Source organism: Danio rerio, chromosome 21 (assembly GCF_049306965.1).
Source record: "Danio rerio strain Tuebingen ecotype United States chromosome 21, GRCz12tu, whole genome shotgun sequence".
In the NCBI taxonomy this organism is placed as follows: Eukaryota; Metazoa; Chordata; class Actinopteri; order Cypriniformes; family Danionidae; genus Danio; species Danio rerio.
Window position 1 is genome coordinate 20,753,159 of NC_133196.1, and position 17,812 is coordinate 20,770,970.

Sequence of the window (17,812 nt, forward strand, 5' to 3'; positions counted from 1 at the left end):
TAGAAGAGGTTACACCGCAAGTATAGGTTGGGTGACCCCTCGAGTAGGAGGGACTTGCATCACAATTAGGTTGGGTTTTAGTATTGGTCAGTAGACATTATTAAAACACATCAAGTTACTGTAAGGTTGGGTTTAGGGTTGGGTTAAGTGCAGACCTTAATAGTAGACACCACAGGTTGGGTTTAGGGTTGGGTTGTTGTAGACATTCATAAAACACTATATTGGAGCCTGTGTCATGTATAAGACATTAAACAAATAAAAACTTTGTATCTGAAAAAAACGTATCTAAAAACGTTTGTACAGCCCACTTGAAGCTTGAAGGCCTATCCAGCTGGCTTCGATCTCCGTTTATACACTTCTCTTTTCATTTCTTTATACTAATTAAATCTAAAAGTATTCAATTTTTACAGATTTAGATCGATAAGTAGTTTGACAACATACATTTAAAAAAAAATGACGAATGAAATAAATTAAAATGTTACAAACCGTAATGATAAACTTCATTTATTGAGTGTCCAGGCACTAGCAGACATGTACAGAAGTTTAGGGATCAAGCTGTGCAGATGCTTTCAAAAATTAACCATGTTTTTAAAAAAATCAATGCTATTGGTCAACCTTTACAAATACATTTAAGCACTGAAAGCCATTGAAAAGAGATTGTGGTTGAATATTTTTGGATCTGCTCAAGCTGTCAGTCAATCTTTATAGCTCCGCCTCCTGTCTTGACTGAGTGCAGTGAACTGAAGTTAGACAGCTGATCTGGTCATCGTCTCGCAAAGGTAAATAAATGTCTTGTTACATTTCTTTACATTGTTAATAAGTCTGTATTTGATAGCTAGTATTTTTTTAAACTATATTCTGTTTTCAAATTTGGGACTCTGGAAAGTTAAACTTTTCCCCGCAACTGTACTTCAATGTTTAAATAATCATATGTGTGCACAGCCCAAAAAATAAAAAATAAATAATAAATAATAATAATAATAATATAAAATAAAATAGCAATCAAACAAACAATTGTTTATTTACTTTAAATAATACAAATTAAAAGTATATAGGATAGATAATAAAATAAATAAAATCTATATACAAATCAGTAAATAAAATGTTAAATATTTTTGTCTAAGTTGTATTATTATAATAATAAACATACATTTTTAATTTGATATTCAGCAAATTTGCTATTGGTAGAAAATGTAATAAAATCTAATTAAATCTTTTTTTGTCACTTTTCACAGATGTAATTTCTCTGTCAGTATCTTAGATGCTAAAATAAATAAATAAATAGATAAATAAATTGACTGATTCATTGATAAATAAATAAATCTATTTTTAAAGCGAGAAGCATCATTTTTTTTACACTTAACCCCTGTAAACACCAAAACACAACACCTTTACTGTTAATTTTAGTTACTGTTAAAACTGTTCTGACAGCCATCAAAATACCATTTCATTTAGTTAGCCTGCAGTGAATAAAGGCACAAAACAGGGAAATCTGTGTAAAATGCAAAGCCTAGAACTGAGGAAATTATTCTAACATAACATTTATAGCCTGAAGCATTGCCAACAAATAACCATGTATTAACAAAGAAGGCATGATTTTATTTCAGAATAAATATTTTTGTCCTTAATCTCCTCTTTAGTCTGTCACTATCTAGCTTAAATTAGATTTTTGAAAGGAAATATGGATGAAAATTCAACAGAATCCTCACTTACTGTCAAAACTGCACACTTTGATTATATGACAGGTTTTATTTGATTTCAAAATGGCGTCTTGATACTGAACGAAAACTCCCTGATTATTTTAAGAGATTCAGTAAGTCCTTTTAATACAACAGAGCCAGCTAATATTTGAACATGCCAGGGAGAATCATTGATATAACTATTTAATGTTAATGTTTAATGTTTATTTACGGATGTATTGGTAAAATCAAAATCTAGAGCTCTGCACTTTCAGTTCTTTGAAGCATTAATAGTTATCATTAATAATTTTGGCATTTTATGAAAACTGATTTCATGATTCTTGGAGGAAGTCTCACCACACATTACTTATAAAGGTCTTTGATTTGTCCTTGGCTTCAGAGAAAACAAACACCCCTATAGATTTAAATGTCAGACTTCATAAACTAGAGATCACAATGCAGTATTTTGGGAATCTATGAGGATTTCTTCAAAAATGTCATTCTTTATTGTGGAAAAGAAAACCTTTTATTGTTTTTTGTTTTGTTTTTTTACTGTTGAGTTCTACATAATCGATTTGTGTTGGGACAACATGATGGATTTAAGTTAAATGGTTAATTTTGACAAATTAAAGTGGATTGAGCAAAAAACAATTAAGTTGTCATGAAAAAGACCAACAATTGTTGTTTTAGCTCATTTTAAGTAGCTTTGAAAACAGCTAGGGCGAGGCAGTGGCGCAGTAGGTAGTGCTGTCGCCTCACATCAAAAAGGTCGCTGGATTGAACCGGCGTTTCTGTGTGGAGTTTGCATGTTCTCCCTGCCTTTGCAAGGGTTTCCACTGGGTGCTCTGGTTTCCCCCACAGTCCAAAGACATGTGGTAAAGGTGAATTGGGCTGGCTAAATTGTCCGTAGTGTATGAATGTGTGTGTGGATGTTTCCCAGAGATGGGTTGCGGCTGAAAGGGCATCCGCTGCAGAAAAACTTGCTGGATAAGTTGGCAATTCATTCCGCTGTGGTGACCGCGGATTAATAAAGTGACTAAGCCGACGAGAAAATGAATGAATGAATGAATGAAAACAGCTAATATCCAGGGGTGGACTTAACCAATAAGCAAGGTAAGGAGCCGCTTAGGGCCCCATCATGGATTTAGGGGCCCCCATCCAATGCCAAGAAGTCTATATTAATCATATGGCTCTTTTATATATTTACTATCATAGGTTGTAAAATCTGTCTATAACTGTTAAGATTTTAATGTTATTAGTTCTTTTTAAAATTGGGGGCCTCCATGAATAATGGAACATTCTGTCCATACTGTGAGCACAGTGCTTCAATCAAAGACATCTCTGCCAGACAGTGCTGCATACTTATCAACTTTTCAGATACCCCAGTGCCAAATTTTCAAAATAGTGACTAGCAAATGCTTCAGGTGTTACTGGAGATTTTTAGAGAGCCCCAATCAGACACACCTGGGCTGACTTATCAAGCTTTTACTTGGCTGTGGGTGATAACTTTTAAGCATGTTTAAGATATGTTTGTTTTTATTATGAGAAATGAGAAATTTAAGACAGAACCGAATGACATGAAAAAAATCTATAAAATGTACTGTAAAAAATGGCAGCTGTGGTTGCCAGTATTTTACCATTAAAATAAAATACAAACCGTAATATAAATATCTAATTTAAGAAAGTCAATTCACAGGAATTCATTAAGAAAACTTACTGTTAATCAGGTTATAGATTTTTACTGTATTACAGTTTTTTTTTTTTTTTTACAGTTGAGGTCATGGCTATTTTTTACCGTGAATGAACAGTGTGCCGAACTGAAGCATTGAATTTATCAACTCAAGTAAGACTTTCATCAGTAAAGCGACTGCAATAATCTCTTCTGTCCTCAGCATCACTTTCATCACTTCATTAGGCAGCGGCATGTCATGTCAGCTTTCATCTGAAGCTCAATCAGATTTCTTTCATGAGCCGACAATAAATTATAAGCAAATCCAGGCCTTCTGAGTGAGAATAAGCTTGATTTTAATAGCTCCGACACTGCTGGAAGTCAGACAATGAATTCAGAATGACTCTGCAAAGTTACTGTCATGTCAGTTCACTGTGTTGAATTAAAGCTTTATGTCTGTATATCTGGATATGTTAACAAAGCTTTCAAACTATTAAAATGCAGAAACACGTCTGAGGAAAGATGATTCATCTAACATCTTAATGTTGAATTTGAATTGCAAAACACAAATGCAAAAAATATCAATACCATTTTTGAAGCATAGTAAATTGATTATGCATGTAAATTATTTTAACAGCTTTCCCCAATTAGTCAAAGAGAACTAACTGCCTAAACAAGATGCTTTATATGGGACTGATTTGAGCTCCCAGCATGCACTGCAGCATGATTTAATCATGCAGGGAGCTGTAGGCTTATTGATTAATAACATTAAACCTCACAGAATTGAATTACACTCTTTAAAATAAAAGTTCCTTGCAGGCTTTGATGCTTGACCGAATGGAGATTTTTTTCAATGTAGAAGAAGAAATAAAAGTTCTTTACATGCTCCTCCAACTGGGAAAAATGGTTCATTTGAGAACTGATTTCTGAAAGTTTCTTTGTGAAAGGAAAAATGTTTCTTCACCATTCAGCATTCAGTTTTTCCACTAACAAAGTCCACCATGAAAGTAGCAAATGCCCAATGGCATGAGACAGTTGACTCTAAAAGTTAATGGGAGGTGAGACTCTGATTAGTTTAATGCAGGTTATGCTCAAAGCACATCCATAACTCAGTAAGAGAATAAGCACAACTCTTTAAGACCATGCGTCAGGGCGCAAAGCATATTTTTCGCTAATAACAAAAGTGGATTCAAACATGTCCTCAATGCTTTTGCGGCATGTGCTTTAGACTTTGCACCTAGATCGTTAAAAAAGAGCCCTATTGGTTGGATTTAGGTAAGTGGTTCACTTGGTTATTTGTAGGATAAGCCCTGCCTTCTTATGGAACTTACAACAAATCATACCTTAAGTAATGCATTTTAGATTCGCAAAAATGTACACAGTGCCCTTTAGTGGATTTGCCAACTGAAAAATGCAATGAAACATATTTAATGACTCGGGCTGAACATTAATTTTTGAGGCTTCTTAATTATTTATTATTATTATTATTAATATTATTATTTCTGAAAGTTTCTTTGTGAAAGGCAAAATATTTCTTATTATGGTTTCATTATTTTAAATCCTCCATTTTTAAGAGTATGGACCAGATTTACTAACAAGTCACGCTTATTTTGCTTTTTGGCGTAAAAATCTACAATCAGCATTTATATTTGTACAATGAAACATTGGCAATAAAAAGACAAGGACACAGTGACTTTTGCACCTGAAATTTGCAACATGGCCGGGCTCATTGGAAATACTTTCATCTATGTTTTTGTGTAACCACAAAACGTACTTAAACATACATGTGACTGCAGTTTCTAGACAAAATGAGCACTGGGGAGGTTATGACTAGCAACCTTTCTGCCTTTTCACACTAATGACATTTGCAGGGACATATTATTGATGAATATAGAATTTTGATTATGAATACACTTGCCTCACTTGTCTATATGGACACATTTTCTGGTGTTGTCAATTTGCTTGGTAGCTCAATTTGTATAGTGTTTTACTTTTGATGCAGAGTACTCTGTTTCAGGCCTGGTGAAGCACAATTCCACAAAAGAGAGAATAGCAGTGTAGGTAAAACTATGCAGTCAGGCGCGGATTTAGTGATTTTAAGGATCTAAGCAATTCCAGCTATAGGGCTTAAGTCCTGATATGCACATTATATTAGACAATAATTTCATTTTTATTTATGTTACTGTTGTTTGTTTATCACTAAATCTTAACTTTCGACATTTAAAATTAATGCAATATCTACATTTTAAATAAAAAGTTTTCCTAAAATGAATTTACAACTAAAAATAATAAATATATACAATTAACATTTTTACTGCTGAACTGCTCTATGACGTATATTTTATTTTGTAATATTATTATTATTATTACGTTATAATAATAATATTATATTATTATATTAATGTAACACAGCCATATCACCCTGCAGCCCAAGACCGGTTACTCACTGAAGCTAAGCAGGGCTGAGCCTGTTCAGTACCTGGATGGGAGACCACTAGGGAACACTAGGTTGTTGTTGGAAGGGGTGTTATTGAGGCCAGCAAGGGGCGCTCAACCTGTGGTCTGTGTGAGTCCTAATGCCCCAGTAAAAGTGAAGGGGTCACAACACTGTCAGTGGGTGCCGTCTTTCGGATGAGACGTCAAACCGAGGTTCTGACTCTCTATGGTCATTAAAAATCCCATGGCACTTCTCGTGAAAGAGCAGGGGTGTAACCCCGGTGTTCTGGCCAAAGTCCCTTTATCGGCCCTTACGATCCTGGCCTCCCAATCATCCCTTTCCACCAAATTGGCTCTATCACTTTCTCTCCACTCCACCAATAGCTGGTGTGTTGTGAGCGCACTGGGGCCGTTGTCCTGTGGAAGCCATCGCATCATCCAAGTGGATGCTGCACACTGGTGGTGGTGTGGAGAACCCCCCGCTCCAAACAAGTCCAAAGACATGTGGTACAAGTAAATTCGTTAGGCTAAATTGTCCGTAGAGTATGAGTGTGAATGAGAGTGTATTTCCCAGAGACGGGTTGCAGCTGGAAGGGCATCCGCTGCATAAAACATATGCTGGATAAGTTGTTGTTCATTCCACTGTGGCGACCCCAGATTAATAAAGGGACTAAGCCAAAAAGAAAATAAATGAATGTATATTAAATAATATTTAATTACATTAAAATTGTATTTGTAACTCTCACCATACAAAATATTGTACAAAACGATGTTATATATAGTTTTTAAATATGATTTATACGTCTAGATATTTTTGGGAGCAGCCGCTTACCTTGCTTATTGATTAAATCCACCCCTGGTTGCAGTGAATTTTCTTTTAAGTTTGCTTTTGAAAACACTATTGGTCAGTTTAGGTAAGTGGTTCGCTAGGTGATCTGTATGATCATACAGAACATTAAGTAATGTATTTCAGATTCACCAAAATATAAACAGTGCCCTTTAGTGGATTTGTTATCTGAAATGTGCAACGAAATGTACCTGGAGTATGGCATTTAATGCTTCTCATGTATTTCCAATGAGCTGGGCTGAACATTATTGTTTAAGCATTATTAACATGAATAGATTTCTGGGCAATCTCTATTGTTAAACTTCATATATAACATATTACTGATATGGTATAATGTTTGTGTCAACGATGGTCACTTTACTGTTTGTTTCTTGCATTTTACATCAGCATTTGAAATGATTTTTTTTTCATTTACTTTTTTCTGACACAGTGCCCTATAGCAGGATTAGTGAGCAAGTAAGATTTTTGAGACACAGCTTGATACTCCTAACTGGCTCTGCTGTAAACACTCTCTAATTGATGTAACAAGGGAACATAAAATGAATGTTATTCAAAATATCTATCTCAGTGGGATTTGATTATGTCTCAAGGTTATCAAAATAAATGTAAAAAAAAAATGTGCTGCTGAAAGTGTTTTTCCTTGAGGCAAGTTCGATATTTACCCACATAATATTCTCAAACTATATTTAAAATAATCGCTGAGACATGGCCATTACACTCAGTATCACATTTTCTACATACTGAATTGATGTTTTGATTTCTTGAATGATGAATGTAGCACAGAGTTGAGAAATGAATTTGAAAAGTCAGCTTAAACAGTTTTCTGTCAATTCAAACCTGTATCATGTATTAAAGGATTTTTGAATGTGACAATTTCCAAGAATCATCTTCTATCTGATTCTGTTTGTCACTTATTTAGCACAATTTGAATCATTCATCTTTGAATGTACTAGAATATTTGAGAGTTCAATCTAAGCTCATGCGTAACATGGTTTTCAGGGATCAATCCTTCAGTTTCAGAGCCAAATACTTGCAAAGTCAAATAAATGATAAAATAAAAAGGCAGATCACCCATTAAATCTTGTATAGAGACTTCATTGACTCATGACAGAATATTATTGTGGCATGAAATATTTGGTTCATAATTCATTATTATTACAAGAAACCGCATTTATCCTTTAGTTGACACAATGAAAGGAAAAGGCAACCATATTGAATCTCGTTTTCCTGCACTCAAAAATATTTGTGCTTTTTCAAACTACTTATTTAAAATGAGTTAAAACAACACAATGGGGGGTGGCAGTTTAATTATTTTATGTTCACTTCATATTGTAAAAACATTTAAGTTAACTTAATCTATTTGTGTTGTTGGGACAACATGAAGGAATGGTGTGGAACCCAACATTTGCGGTGTGTTCTTTTGTTTGTAAAGTTATGTGAAATGCTTTTATATTGATGCAGAAATGAAAATGGAAAAAGTGATTTCATAATAGTGGAATAGAAATCACATCACATAAAAATAACTACATTTTTATTTCTTTTTTAACAAATCCTATTTTTAAATAAAACTACAACACCCGCATTTAAAAAACTCCAATGGGTAATAACTTCTAGCACTTTATATTTAGATTAGTAACAACCAGTGGTGGAAAGAGTATTGAAAAATCATACTAAAGTACCTTATTTGCCTAAAATGTAATTGCAAGTAGAGTAAAAGTACCTGTTGTAAATATTACTCAAAGTATGAGTAAAAAGTAGCCCTCTCAAAAGTACCCATAGTGAATAGTGAGTATTATACTGTGAAAAGCTGATCTATTCACATGTAATTTGTAATTCATTAGTAATTCTGCAGTGCATTTAGTTATTGCCCAGCCGGCACACAATGTCATAAGATGTTAAGGTTAGGTTGTGATGTCAGGTGACCAAAATTTCAATGTCTAGCCAGCGTATGAGGACAATGTTATTTTGATTTCAAATACTGACATCAAATAATGCTGATATTTTTTTTTTAGGTTGTGTTAGAAAGTGACCAAAATCTAATGTCAAGCCAACATCTTAAACCAACATCATACTGTTGGCAAATATTGATATTTTATTTATCAGATATGGGAACCAAAATTAAACATCTGATAGACGGTATAGTGGTAACGTCCACACAATGTCAAGCTGTATCATCATTAGACGTTGATATTTGGTTGATTTTAGGTTGGATGTTGGACATTGATGTTGGCCTGACGTTAACCAGCTTCTAAGTCATTTTGTGTAATGAACATCTTAGACACTTTTAATGATTCCAAACAGTTTGCTGCATATATAAATCGCCCATGTCTTGAGGTTATTCAGTATGATGCAATTTACCTTCTATGATTTGATTGGACAGGAATCACAGGACTTATTTGTCTAATCCGCACAGATAAAAAAAATAAAACAGTGACTACAGGTTGAAGGAAAGTAGTGGAATGTACTGTACCGATACAGAACATTTGTAAAACTACTCAGTGAATTACCATTTTGGGAAAAAATTGCTCATTTATAGTAATTTGAGTATTCATAACAGTGATGTATAAAAGGTCATAAAGAATACAGTCAGCTGAGTATTATAGAAAAGAGACAATACTGTAAGATTCACATAGTGTTATTGATTTTAAAGCTTTAACAATGCTGGCGGTTGCGACTGTATCCAAAATATATTTCAAATATTAACAAAAAATAAAAACAGGGGCTTTGCAGACAAAAAAAGCATTTGTGTATAAAAAAATGTAATATGGGCACATTCCCACCAAAAAGATGATCGACAGATTCATATTTATTCCACAAAAGAAACCCTTCTTAGAATGCATTTTTAAATATTAACATTCACCAGGTAAACTTCATGTAGCAATTTAATTGCTAAACCTCTAGGTTAACCTTGTTTGTGATTAAAAAAATGTTGGGTAGAGACCACACAATCTTTCAAAGAATATCATGAAATTAATTATTCCAATGAAATATGACATGAGGAATAGAAGCAATTTCACTTCGAAAAGATAGATCATTAAAACTACAACACCCACAATCCCGTGTTTACACGTCATAACTATGCGTCGAGCTCCTTGTGGTTTGAAGTGCAAGATTTTAAAAGGTATGTTTTGTATCCAGTTCGTTACTGCTAGTGTTTTATATTAAATTAATTCCGCAAATATGTTTAGACAAACTATAGAAAGTGAGCTGTTGTTATTTAGCACCACTGACATTTTCGCGGTTTAATGATAGTTTGTAAAATGGACAATTGGAGTGAACTATGACCCAAATAACAACTGTCACTTGAATGAGTTGATGATTTTTCAAGCATGTCTTGAGGAGTTTCTTTGTTACGGTGTTAATGATCTGAAATGTTACTTTCTCGTGTGTGTCTCGTGAAAGTTTTCGTCTAAAACAGGTTCCATTATGGCTCTGGCGGGGGTGCGTGTTATTGAGCTGGCAGGACTGGCACCTGCGCCTTTCTGCGGGATGATCCTGTCGGATTTCGGCGCAAGGGTGATCCGGGTAGATCGGACGAAGGTGGCGATGACTGTTGACACTCAAGCAAGAGGCAAACAGTCAGTGGCCTTGAATCTGAAGAGTCCTAAGGGTGTCGCTGTTTTAAAAAGACTGTGTCTCCAGTCAGATGTGGTTTTGGAGCCTTATCGGAAAGGTTAGTGTCTTATCTTAACAGTGGTGGAAAGAGTAACTTACTGAAAAAATGGTACTCAAGTACCATTAGGTGCCCAGAATGTAGTGCAAGTAAAGTTATCTGTTGAAAATATTACTCAAAGTATGAGTAAAAATTAGCCCTTTGAAAAAGTTCTCAAGAGTAGTGAGAGTAGTGAGTATTACACTGAAAAGCTGATGTATTTATATACTATTTGTGGATGTGTGTCAACGTAACATTTTGTAGTGCATTTAGTTATTGTTTAAGGCCATTTCGGTCCTCATACAGTAAATATCCATCTTTTTCTCATCAGTGACATTCATTCTAAACAGTCTCTGGGTCACTGCATGTAAAGTATCTTCTTTGACACTGCATGTTTGCTGCATGTCTTAAAGAGCCCATATTATACATGAAATAGGGTCATATCTTGGTTGTAAGGGTCTCAAACAACAGTCTAATATGCATGCAAAGTCAAAAAACACTTTCATGGTCTTATAATCTGCATTTATTTTACCTAATTATCCCAGCGACTCCCGTATGAATCGTCCAGTTATTCATTTGTTCCCAAACCCCTCCTTAGCGCGAAGCTAATCTGCGCTGATTGGACCGATGACAGTCTGTCACGATTGGTCGACTGCCTTCAGTCAGAGAATGAAATGCCCAATAGCTAATCAGCAATATAAAAGTAATCACAGTTCATACGCGCTCCATAGTGTAGGCGTGGATTTTAGCTGCCACACACACACACAAACACACACACACACACCTCTGGACGACAACGCTCCCGCTTCCGCCCGCACCCGCCAGGTTTTAGCCTGAACCCGACCGCTCCCGCTTATATTTAGAATTTCTTGTCCCGGTGCCCGAACCGCCCCGTTTTCTGCCCGCCGCGCCTGATCCTGCTAAAGAGCGGGGGAGAACATAACCGAAAATCACCCAGCAAAACAGTCCAGAGACAGCCAGACAGAGCTCGCTCTCTCTCTCTCTCTCTCTCTCTCTCTCTCTCTCTCTCATACGCGCGCACTAACACATACAAACAAGCGCCAAGCAGACACACAGGCAGGCAAAGCTCTGTCTCATTCGCATAGCAATATCCACGATATTGCTAGAAAGCCCGCTCCCGTCCCAAATTAAACCTGTTACCGACCGCTCCCGCTATTGATTCGGAAATTTATTCCCGCGCCGCAGAAATCTGGCGCGGGGACAGTCGCGGGAATGCAGACCTCTACCACGGAGCTCCGTAAACAAATAGCACGCGTCGCGTTTTTAACGTGACTTTGCACGCGATAAGAGAATATAGCCAGTTAACCTGATACAGTACACGCGGTTACAAGTAACAAATCAACACTAAATACATTTGCAAGCTAGAGTCAACGAGGCAACTTTAATCGCACGTACTTACATTTGAGAAATGGAGGAAAAAACTCATCCTGACGTCCATTAGTAAGTAACTCTTTACTGATCCTTACTTTAACAAACGCTGATGAAGTATTCTTTGTAGCCTGTAGTTTCCAGAAGTTTCCAACTGCTTGGTTATAATGCTGAGGTTTCATCTCTGGGTAGAGAATCGATAATGTCCATCTGCAGTGTGACTTCAATCGACCGGCATGTTTGTGTGTTTGTGGGTGTGTGTGTGTGTCTGGGTTTCTGCGTCAGAGGGCGGGGCCTCAGGTTTGAAATCTCCCGGGTTTGCGCGTGCACGTGAATAACTTGGTTTCGTTCGTACGTCATGGCGAAACACCTAATGAATCGGTATCAAGGCGACTCGTTTGAAGCACTATGAGTCGACTCTTTTATAGATGAATCAACCGTTTTAAACACTGTATTCTTACAGATTTAAGCCTTAGCTGGATACTTCACTTCACTTAGAGCTGTGTTACACACTACATGGAGGGGAATTTTCAAAAACCCATAATATGGGCTCTTTAAGATTGTACATTATGATACGATTTACCTTCTCTGTGTGATTTGATTGGACAGGAATCACAGGACTGATTTTTCTAATCCCCTTAGACAAGAAATATAAAGTAGTGACGGCAGTTTAAAGAAAGGTAGCGGAGTAAAGGTACAGATGCAGCACAAAAATGTACTCAAGGGAAAGTAAAAGTACACATTTTTAAAACTACTTAGTAAATTACAATTTTTGAGAAAAACTACTCTATTACTGTAATTTGAGTATTTGCAATTTGTTACTTTACACCTCTGTATCTTACGTAAATGATAGTTCATCAGTGTTTTCTCATTCATATGCTTGCATTATTTTTACAGTACTTACTTTTTGAGGTCATTTTGGTTGTACTAATGCATACAGCGTAGATTTGGGCAAATGTGTGCGTTTATTGAAATTGTAACTTGTGACCAACATTTCAATCTGTATTACTGTACACTAGGTATCGAAATACTTCTCAAAACCTTCAGTACAAAAATGCCCCCATTTAAGTTAATTAAACAAAAATATTTGGCTCCATTTCAGCAAAAGTGATCTATTCTCTGTCAACATATTTTTGGGCAAGGCTTCAAAATGTTGCCTATTTTATATAAAGTTTGCAGTCTTTTGCATCCCCCCCTGTCCCCCGCCCTGTTGAGTAAACAATTGCTTATGTCCTGTTTTCTTCTTTTGAGCACTGCAGGCCAAATTAATAAAAATATGTAATTGTATAGTTCTATGCATGTGTTGGTATGGTATCAGAGTATGTATGTCAATATATCAATATATAGTAATATAAACATAACAAACATCTGGTTTTAATAATAAGTATGCCTCTGCTTTTACAGTTTCTTAATTTTACACTTTTTATTTTAGTTATTATGTGACTAATGATTAACAGTTGTTACAAATCAGCTTAATAAAGGTTAAAAGCAGAACAACAAATACAATAACAATGGTCTTTTTAATAAAACATGCTCCATTATCACAATTAGTTCTTCTTGTTTGCAAATCAATTATTGTTTTAACAATTAACCTCTGTCCATATGGTGCCTTTGTCTACATAATTTAATCAGTTTTAATTAAAGCATTGTTGATTTAATGAAAAGGGGAAAACAATTCTTGACTTAAAAGAGAGATTGCCATTTCCCTCCTGATTTTAAATCCAAACAAGAATAATTTGTCCTCTAAATTCAAATGTATTTACCTTCAAGGTTTCCTCTGTTCATGCTTCATTATTGTATCTCTCTGGTATAATTAAGGCGTTATGGAGAAGATGGGATTAGGTCCTGAAGACTTAATAAAAGAGAACCCCCGCCTGATCTACGCACGTCTCACTGGTTATGGTCAGAGCGGATCCTATGCCAAGGCTGCCGGGCATGATATCAACTACCTGGCCATGTCAGGTAAGACCACTGTTAAACAGGTGCAGAGAAGCTCAGCTAATATGCTTTCCCACAATGCCCTTAGGCACAGTGCTTGTAAAGCAGAGTAAATTAGAGAGATCGAGCAATATGTGAAGTTTGGAAAGACTTTGGTGGAAAACTTTTCTTAAGAAGAGTTTAACTTTCATGTCTTCCAAAGGTTTGAAAAAATATAGATATATATTTTAGGAATACTAAGCATGTGTCAACGGCAAAAAAGGAACTAAATTGCTAATACATCTTAAATTTGCATAATTTATCCATTGCACCCTGTTTAAATTTGTTCTGAGCAAAAAAAAAGCTACTATTTATTTTTTACCCTGATTTACAGAAGGCACCTATTAAAATGTAATTTAGTGTGAGAATATTTTATGCCACACAATCTTGTCAGGCATATTTTAAGGATAATTTATTCTATAAAATATTAATTAATCTATTTGGTTATCACAGTGCAACATACAAAATAATTAATAGTCAGTTTAAATCTTTATACTTTGCCAATATCCTTCTAACCACTGGGCTTTAGTCGTTTGTCAGCATGAAGTTTTATTCTTTTAAAATCGTATCTTTTTATGAACAGTTCTCTGCATAAATGAGTTCACCCATCATACATTCATTCATTTTCCTTCACTTGGTCCCTTATTTATCAGGTGTCGGCACAGCGGAATTAACCGCCAACTATTCTGACATAAGTTTTACGTAGCAGATGCCCTTTCATCCACAACCATTATTGGAAAACTCCTCATTTATCCCCCCCTTTTAATTAGTGTTTTGAATAGGACACTTTACAATGAAATATTTGTGCATATACATTAGATTAGTCTGTACTAAGGTCAAAACCAGAAATTTAGTTTGGGGTTTGTATATTTTTTGCAACTTGTTTGAATTTAAATATATTATCTTTCTATTTATTAAGACATTAAAGTGACAACTCTTATTTTAATAAATTATACTGTTTAATGAAACTTTTGTTTAACTGTGTAAAAATTGTACTTTACTGATCAAAAGTTTTAGGTCTGTTTTTTTTAAGCTAAATTATTCTGTTCATCAAGGCAGCATTTAGTAAAAGTTAAATTGTAATAATTTATTAAGTTATTTAGTTAAATTGTTAAATATTTATTAAATATATATAAAAATTTTAAATAACTGCTTTCTTATTGTATTTAGTTTCAAATGTATTGCTTTTATTACTATTACCAATAATAATAATATTAATAATAATAATAATTCAGTGCAACAAAAAAACTGATCCCTCCTCATTTAATGAGCAGACGTCTGTGCTGGACATTATTTGTATGGAACTTTCAACAGCCTGCATACATGGAGTTCAGTCAAACACTGTTTGACTGTTATGGATTATAACTTTTGATATTCTCCTTAAAATGTACAGCTTTAGCTGTATAATCATAGGTAGAATAAATATGTTGTCCAATATGCTTTCTATGAATTGAAAGTTAAGTTTGATGTCAATTTATTAACCTCTTTTAGTGTTCAATGAATTGTAGGTTAAATGAAGGGTAGCATCATTTAAATGGTGCTGTCTTCACAATATGTAAGTGTTACATTAGTTTGTTTTATCCTTCCTTTATTTTTAAAGATCACACATAAAACATGCATAAATAACAATTGCCCCTAGAGGTGGTTTTGTAAAACAGCAAACAACAAAAATAGACCAATAGTACTAAAAATATTGTATGTACAGTTGAAGTCAGAGTTATTAGCCCCCTTTGAATTTTTTGTTAATTTTTTATATTTCCCAAATGATGTTTAACAGAGCAAGGAAATTTTCACAGTATGCCTGATAATATTTGTTTCTTCTGAAGAAAATCTTATTTGTTTTATTTCAGCTAGAATAAAAGCAGTTATAATTTTTTAAAAACCATTTTAAGGCTTTTTGACTTTAACTGTATATAATATAAAATAATTGGTATTGGTAATATAAAACATTGGTATTGTTCAAGAAATTATTTGCTTTTAGGAAAACTTTGATTACATTTTATGACAACTTTTGTTCCCCTTCAAATTTTGACTACGGTATTAGTTGTTATTTACGTTAAAGAATAAGACAACATAAATTAACAAATAATGTGTAATTCAATAGTTCTAGGCACCCAGTGAGGTGCTGTTTTGCCATTTAAAACCTAACTAGCATGTTTTGTAAATCTTTTACCTGTATTACTTTAAAATAAACTACTTTTAATGACATGCACAGTCATTAAAATGCATGGAGTATTGTTCTAGCAACACCAAGGTTGTGGCTTTGAATGTACTTTAAGTTGCTTCCAATAAAAACATCTGCCAAATGCACAAAATGTTAAATTAAGGCCATATTGTGCTGTAACGCTTTTCTATTGTCTTGCAAAACAACAGCATCACTTATTTAGAAGGTCTCTTAAACCACAGGTGCATAAGTGAGCATTGTCAAACATGTTAAATGTATTAGACATTATACATTATTCTTCCCATTAGGACCAACTATTATACATTCTCATGATACAAACCAAGTTCTTTTGATTCAGGTGCTTTTTATGTCGTAGGTTGTGAAGGTCAAACCTGGCTTAAACTGATGTGTGATAAGAAGCACAAAGACACTCGTTTGATTACATTTTCTGAGCTCCTGGCTGTCTGTTTGCTGTGACCTTATCTATGCTTACAGTTCAACAGAAATTAGTAAGCTAATTATTATCAGCAGTGCTTTACTTGGAAACCCGCCTCAGAAAAATGATAAATTAAGGGTCTTAAATCTCTTTGGAATAATACCTGTTTTTTTATTTTTAATCATTCGCTTTTGCTTTGTTTTTTTAAATGTCAAATACATTTGGAAACAGAGCAGCTGGAAGCAAACGCACACGTGTCTTAATTAGGGATGTTTTTAGTTGACCCGTGCAAACCACTGTTACAGTAATTATTTTGCTGTGCATTTGTTCTCAGCATGTGTCTGTCTTTCTTTCTGTAATAGGGTTGCTTTCCATGCTGGGCCGCAGTTCAGAGAAACCATACGCTCCACTGAATTTGGTGGCCGATTTTGCTGGAGGAGGTCTCATGTGTGCTTTTGGGATTGTATTGGCGCTCCTGGAGAGGAGCAGGTCAGGACAGGGCCAGATCATTGATGCCAGCATGGTGAGATTATTCCACCTCATTTTAAAATTAACTTCTCTTAAGCAAAAAGCAGATACATTTCTTGTTTCCTATAAACAAACTCTTTTCAATGGGATTGTCTTTTAGCTTAGATGTGTGCTATTCATTTGAAAGCTAACTAGTTATTGGAAAAAAAGAAAAAGAAACGCTTTCTTTTATCACATACCAAGTTATACTACATTGTTGCCCCTCACTGCTTTTTTTTTTAGCTGGTTTTGACCAATCACTTCATGGAATGTGGAAATTATAAGTCTTGTTTATCTCAGCACAATCCCCCGCTTTCTGACCAGCTCGTCAATAGTTTTCTGCAATCTGGATTTTCCAATAATTGCTTGCTTTTTCTTTTCAAGTTGCTTATATTGGTGCTGTCTGTTTTCATTGTCGTAGCTACGTGTGAGTACTGTGAGATTGCTTATTTTCTAAATAGGAGTATTGTGATTTTGCTGCTTCTCCATTGGGTCCTACGGAACCTTGATGTTACTTCAAATCAGTTTACTGTTGGGGTTTGATGAGACATTTAGCTCATGGGATGAGATGATACACAATACTGGGTGCGATTTTACAGGAAATTCCCCTGTTACTGCAAATGTGCGATTGGAAAAATGGTATATACTAAATTGCAACTAATTATTTTGTAATGAAAGTCCCTTTAGTTCTTTGAAAGTGTATAGTTGAAATTGAAATGATCACAGCAGAATTTAAATTATGATATTTCACAGTTTTGCCACTCTTCTACCCAATAACAGCATGCAAGTTTAACACACACACACGCACACACACATATATGTATAAATTAGGGGTGTGCCAAGATATCATATGACGAGATCTCGTGAGGTGAAAAGTTGTCTCTTGAGTTGTGATGTTATGATGGAGCGTGAGAGTGAAATTAGCACTGAACATTGGAAGCAGGGTTGGGTTTAAACTGGCAACCTAGACTGGCAATGGAATTAAGACATGTGGAGTATTCCCATTGCGTTCTCGCCGTGGAGTACAAACATGTAAAGACCGTAATCAAACTATTA

The 17,812-nt window shown here is 34.9% G+C and overlaps 1 protein-coding gene across 4 annotated transcripts in view; it reads left to right on the forward strand.

Moving 5' to 3' along the window:
- The first annotated feature begins 506 nt into the window (after window positions 1-506).
- The window catches only part of amacr (alpha-methylacyl-CoA racemase), a 32,528-nt gene continuing 15,222 nt past the window's right edge, over window positions 507-17,812 (forward strand). The window contains exons 1-5 of one of the 4 annotated variants that reach the window (XM_073934627.1): window positions 532-779; window positions 3,452-3,522; window positions 10,034-10,304; window positions 13,491-13,634; window positions 16,612-16,772. In XM_073934627.1, coding sequence (XP_073790728.1) covers window positions 10,058-10,304; window positions 13,491-13,634; window positions 16,612-16,772 — 552 coding nt within the window. In that variant the 5' untranslated portion in view covers window positions 532-779; window positions 3,452-3,522; window positions 10,034-10,057. 4 annotated transcript variants of the gene reach the window in all.